This window comes from Erigeron canadensis, chromosome 1 (assembly GCF_010389155.1).
Source record: "Erigeron canadensis isolate Cc75 chromosome 1, C_canadensis_v1, whole genome shotgun sequence".
Taxonomy (NCBI): Eukaryota; Viridiplantae; Streptophyta; class Magnoliopsida; order Asterales; family Asteraceae; genus Erigeron; species Erigeron canadensis.
In genome coordinates, this window is record NC_057761.1 from 47,143,686 (window position 1) to 47,150,234 (window position 6,549).

At 30.6% G+C, this 6,549-nt stretch overlaps 1 protein-coding gene across 1 annotated transcript; it reads right to left on the reverse strand.

Moving 5' to 3' along the window:
• Positions 1–1,727: 1,727 nt before the first annotated feature.
• Positions 1,728–2,702, reverse strand: LOC122596842 (ethylene-responsive transcription factor ERF086). Its single transcript, XM_043769494.1, has one exon. It carries the CDS (start codon positions 2,700–2,702, stop codon positions 1,728–1,730), a length of 975 nt encoding a protein of 324 aa, XP_043625429.1.
• Positions 2,703–6,549: the final 3,847 nt, after the last annotated feature.

A 6,549-nucleotide genomic window follows, 5' to 3' on the forward strand; every position in this document is an offset into this window, starting at 1 on the left:
AAAGATTAAAAAGTTTACTAAGAATTATAAAAGTTTTTTGTTCTAAAAGTGTAAATAGTGAAACTATTGTGGTGAAAATAAAAAAATAAAATAAAAAGTATACTATTTTATACACGATTTCTCATACCTTAAAATAAAAGAAAATTAATACCTATGAAAGTTTAGTGCTAAAAGTGTAAAGAGTTAAAATATTGTGGTGAAAATAAAAAGAATACAAAGTTTACTAAAAAATATTATAGTTTAGTGCTAAAAGTGTAAAGATTGAAAGTTTTGTGTTGAAAATAAAAAAAAATAAAAAGTTTACTAAAAAATATTATAGTTTAGTGCTAAAAGTGTAAAGATTAAAACTTCCGTGGTGAAAGTAAAAAGAATAAAAAATATACTATTACTAAAAAAATTATTATAGTTTAGTGCTTAAAGTGTAATGATTGAAAGTTTTGTGGTGAAAATAAATAGAACAAAAAGTTACTAAAAAATATTATTGTTTAGTGTTAAAAATATAAAGATTAAAACTTATGTGGTAAAAATTAAAAAAAATAAAAAATATACTAATCTTTACACGATTTTCGAGACTTTGTTTTTAATATATATATATTATAATAACACAAATCATATTGATCGGTCTTGAGTCTTGACTTCAATTTTAATTTGTTCTCAATGATCATATATATCATGCATGTTCTTGATATCTTTAATCATTAACGGTCCTTTTGATTTTTGATTTCAAAACTTGTTATCATCACCTACTTACATAGCAAATCGAATCGGGGCTTTTTTTTTTACTAGTATTTCTTTAATTTCTTGGTTATTCTGTATTAGTGATGAGTGATATTGAACTGTTAAATACTGTACTATTTAGAAGTATATCCTAGTTTCTGATATGAATGTAGGAAACTTCTACCAGAGTTTTCAATTCACTACGGATAAAAAGATTAAGATTTCAAAAGAAAATTGGAAACGAAAAAAATTAATAACATTGAGTATATATAGTTTTATTGGAACAGAGAAATACGTATATATTATTTAAGTTATTATTTATAAAAATATGATAAGTTTAAGTAATTGTAAAACATCATGCACATGATCGATCACTACCATAATTTAATTTAAGTAACTCATAGGGACTAACCACTCCAATAAACTTGTTTAAGTTTTAACTATATATATAACGAGCTGAGCTGAGCTAGATTATATCCAGATTCCATAACTTGTTGACTTTCTTAACGGGTGAAATAAATAAATATATTGGGCTAGCTAAAACCATAATTGAGTAAAAGTGTGACCTATATATATGTTGATCGATCATGCATGATCAAGTATATACTCATTTTCTTTTTTACCAGATTTCATTACTAGCTGGAAAAGACAAACATCCTCTCGATCATTTAAAACCATTAACATATGCATGGACCATCCTGGTACGTTTTGTACACTGGCACATATATATAAATATAAATATACATGTACATGCATATAGTAAAATATGTACGTGAATCAAATATATATATATTATACTATTCAAGTTCTACCATACATATATTCTTAATTAATTAATAGAGTACAAAACTTAATTTATAGATTGATTAAAAACTACTGATCAACGTTAGTTTACATCAACATATAAGTATATATATATATTCCATTAAATTTAAGGTAGAATTGAACATGTAATTAACAAAATAAACGTACGTACTCAGCACACAAAAACTCAAATAACCACAATTAGTTTAAAGGGAATATCCAATACCAACTATGTCATTATAGGAGCCGCAGCTAGTAGTACTAGTTGGACAATTAGTCACGTTGCTACTAGCCCCGCCAGCCATAAACTCATAGCTCGAATTCGGATCATATAAACCGACGTCGTCCATCAAAGATGGCGTCGGGTAATTAACGATTGCTGACAAATCGTATCCGTTCATCGTCTCCCATGATGAACTTTCACTACTACCACCCAACATGTAGTCACCGTATAGCTCCTGATGCTCATCTTCATTAAATGAAAACACTTGGCTTGTTTCTATATTAATATTATCTTGATCACTACTTGCATAATTAATATGGTCATTTCTTCTAGGATTTAAGTAATCATCAGGCACAATGCAGCCAATATAACCAGAGTTGTCAACTACTTCATTAATCGTAAAGTCAGTGGCAGACTGGTCATGACAAGTGTCAAGGCCTGATTGGTTAGGGGTTTGAGAGAGGGCATTATAATTAGGATTAATAATGGATTGCTGCTTAGGGTTGTTAGTTGCTGGAGGAGGAGGTGCATTATTGAAGAGTTGTGTAGGCTGGAAAAAGGTTTGTACATCAAGAGGGGAGATTAAAGAGTGGAAATTAGTATTATTATTAAAATTATCATGATCAGTAGCATAGATAAAGTTGGTTCTTGCTTGGGTGCCTTTCATGGAAAGGGCAGCTCTATCATAAGCAAGAGCAGCTTCTTGGGCAGTGTCAAATGTTCCAAGCCAATGTCTTTCTTTGGTTGTGGGGTCTCTTATTTCCGCGGCGTATCGTCCCCACGGCCTTCTTCTGACGCCAAGGAACCGCCCTGGCTCGGCCTCCTTTTTACGACCTCTTCTTTCGGTGGATTGAGGAATGGAAGTGTTCCTTTGAAGTATGGTGAATCCCATTTCGATATGATGAGGGTTGTTGGTTTCAATGGATTTAAGCTTAGTTGAAGATTTGGAGTTTGACATTATTCTAGCCCTTGTAATTAATTGAGGGAAATGTGTACGTATATATGTGTATATCGAGAGAGAGAGAGAAAGAGATATGTATGAAAAGGAAGTGAAGGTTTGATGAGATTTGCTTCAAAGGAAAGACTACTTATAAAGGAGGCGGGAGGGAGAGAAGTACGTAATATTTACAAGATTTTATAAGAAAGGCACCTTAATTGATTTTCATATATCCCAAAATGCACCTTAATTGATTTTAAGTACATTTCAGAATATCTCTCAATCAATTCTATATTTACCTAAAATAATATATTACCCTTTTTCTCTACTTAAATCTTAACCAATCATTTTTTCCTCTCTCCTCCATAAATCATTTATTCCTCCAATTCATTCAAAATCTTTTATCTCAAAAACCGTATATCGATAAATCATAAAAATTGTATGGTGTTCTTAAAATTTCATGCTCTTTCATTAGAGATGTCATTCGATATACTTTCGATAAATTTTTAAATCTAAGGGCGGATTCCGTACGGCTAAGACATTTGGCTATCACACTCTATGATCTATCACTTCCTATGACCTATCACCACATCATCTCACCGGCGCAATGCGCGGTTACTTGCTCTCGTTTAATTTAACAGTTTAATCATTTCTACACATTTTATTCTATATAACTTTGATATATAAATTTTTGTTGAATCGTTCGCATTTATAAATTTGTACAAAGTATCTACATCAATAAACGCAAACAAATTTAAAAGTTTCACATCTTAAACTGCAAATAAAAATTTTCACACTAATAAGCGTGTACAAAAAGCTTATACTTGTATGCACTCATATATCGCGGGTGATTTCTACCCATTTCACATCATTTTCAAAATCGTGATAATAGAACCTTATACGTACATAAGTAGTATCATGAAAGATTCTCCTAATAGTAGAACAAAAAATCACTTAATTATTTAGAACGCATGATCAGTTCTTGCTTAATATCAATCATTATAATGTATAAAAAGTATCTTTGGTAGATAACAAAAGGGCAAATTATACTATACATGAAATAAATTTATCAATATTAACTTTAATTATAAAAGCTTTAAAACGTATTTTTGTGCAGATCTTCAGGTAAAAGATAATTATAATATTGGTTCAATGAAGGAATGATCAAATAGAAATGAGTGGAACGTATAATGTCTCCAGAGGTTGTCATGATGAAGTAATGTTGGATTTAGAGAGAGACTATATGAACTCATGATTGGAATGCATGAACTGTATGATTGATCCATGGGATTTGGTTAATGATAGAATAAAACTTAACATGCAATTATTGGAATTCAAAACATCAAATTAAGGCCTTTCGCTTAATGATAGTATTAAAGTTATTCATTAACTAAAAAAGTTTATGAATTCGAATATGAGAAATATAATCATTCCTATATTTATCCTATGACTTTAACTGCAACGACTAAAAAAAACATGAAGAAAATGCGCATCAATATATTATGGAAAAACGACACAACAAAAAGCTAGAACCTAATTTTTATATTTTTTTTCGAAGATTCAGTCGGTATACGACATCGGGGAAACCTCGCCTTATAATGATGAAGCCTTGCACGTACCATTGACAACGAGATGTTGACCATGAGCCGTTACAAGTATTCAGAGAAAAAAACCCCAAGATTTTGTCATCCCTAATGATCGAACTCAAGACCTTGGGTAAAACCCGAAATACCTCTGATCAGTTAGACTAACCTCTGTTGGCAAAAAAAAAGCTAGAACCTAATAATGAATTATTCTATGGCAAATAACTAAATCATAAATACGTGTCGTAACATACAAAAGATTGGCAACTTAAAAGAACATTTGGTAGTTGTGAGTACTTTGTCGAAATTTATGATTTGGTTTTTTTAGTTTTGGGAAAGAAGAGTGAGATAGAAATGGCCGGGTAGAGAAGGAAAGAGGAGCTATTTACAAAAGAAATGTTATTTACAGAAGTCATCCCTATTGTTTATACTTAAAAAACGAAAAGACCTAGATGGCATTAATTGCGTGCAAAGCATGTGACATCACTTAACGGACAAAATTAACGTCCGTCATATGAAGGGACCAAAGGTGTTAAAACTTTACAGTGGAGGACGAATATATAAAATTTTCAAAACCTATCAACATACTTAAATGATACTCCGTATACAGAGATGGGGGTAAAGTTTTTATGAAAGTAAAACAAACTAGGATAAGATTTTACCCATTGGATTTTGGGATGACAAAAATTGAAAGTAAACAATACCGGGAAACGGCTTTGATTTAGTTGTTTGTTTCGTGTAGATCCGAAAGAGGTTTGGCTATATGATGATATCATGTTTGAATTTTTACCCTTTAAATTATATAATTGTACGCTATTATTATATTAACTCTTATATTTATCTATCCATTAAACTTACTGTTTGATACATAACTTCTTTTGTTAAATAAAATTAATGTTAACATGTTCCTAATATCACTTGATAAAAGTTTGTTAAAAGAAAAACACGTAGACAAATGTTTTTGCAGCTGAGGAAAATTATTGCATTACTTGAAAAATTAATTAATATAAAAAGATATGAGTGGGGATAAGAAATCTAATTTATTAGAAGTTCCAACATGACACTTTCAAGAGCCTTTACCACTTTTTGATTGCACTTCACATGGCAAAATGGCCTTGGGAACAACATAGACTACTAATTACATTCAAATGAGTCAACCTCTTTTCCTTGATTTTAGTATTCCAAAATTCCATAATGCTTGCCACTCCCCTATCATGCTCTAAATCGACCCCCATAAACTCAAGTTTTATAAATAGTAAGAGAAGATGTTTACGTTTTGTTTAATCTAATTTGATGATACTCTGCGGTAGCAATAACTTGTTATAAACATAAATTTCTAAGTCTTTAACATGTTGACATTGGACATGAATTTAAAATTGAAATATCACTGACAATGGGGAATGACTCAATGATTGAAAGATCATTCCCCATTCATGAGATCTTGAGTTTAAGTTTTGGGGAGGACATAAGGAAGTCCTTTTATGAATGTTTGGCTTGGGTTTACCCAGGTTCAAGTCTGATGGGGCAGGGTTTACCCTTATTAATCGTCGTGCCTTCGGGCGAATTAGTATGGGGGTTTTTCCCTTTGGAATTTTGAAATAGGCATTTCTACTTCGAGGGAAATCTTTAGCGCGGATTCGATTAAGACAACGTATGCTAGACCTCTCGCTGTCGAATCAAGACAACGCATTTCTAAGTTTTCAGTGAAATTCACATTTCAAAAAAAAAAAAAAGGTAAATAACTAATAAGTAATTTTGTTCAAACAACTAATAAGTATTTTTGTCATTTTATTTTGATTTGAATTAAGTTCATGTTCAATTTTCACTAATGTATGTTTTGGCGATAATATAAGAGAGGTGTTGTGCCCTCACTCCGTGTATTGACAATCAAACTTGATCATATTGTATAAGACAGATTAAAAGAAAATACTCGTATGATTCTTGCACTCATTTTAAATTTCTAATAATCAACATTTTAATCACACGAAGCTATGACATATTTCCGTTGCGAAGATTGTATACTAAATATAAATGACTTAAAAGTTGAGTATAAGAAAGAAAAAGGATCGAGGATTATGAGGATATCTTTTGAAATAAGATAGGGCTTCATGTTCATAACCCTTGACTCATCCTTTGAAAATAATGATTATCATCAAGATCATAGACCTTTTTTGCATTAAATATCACTTATAAAACAAAAGAATTGATATATTATAAAAATACACATATATCATATATGTATCTATTAGATTGTATTATAATGTGTTTATAAACTATTGATTCTT

Coding starts and splice junctions, on each gene's coding strand:
- LOC122596842 (XM_043769494.1), bottom strand. CDS start 2,702: ATGTCAAACTCCAAATCTTCAACTAAGCTTAAATCCATTGAAACCAAC.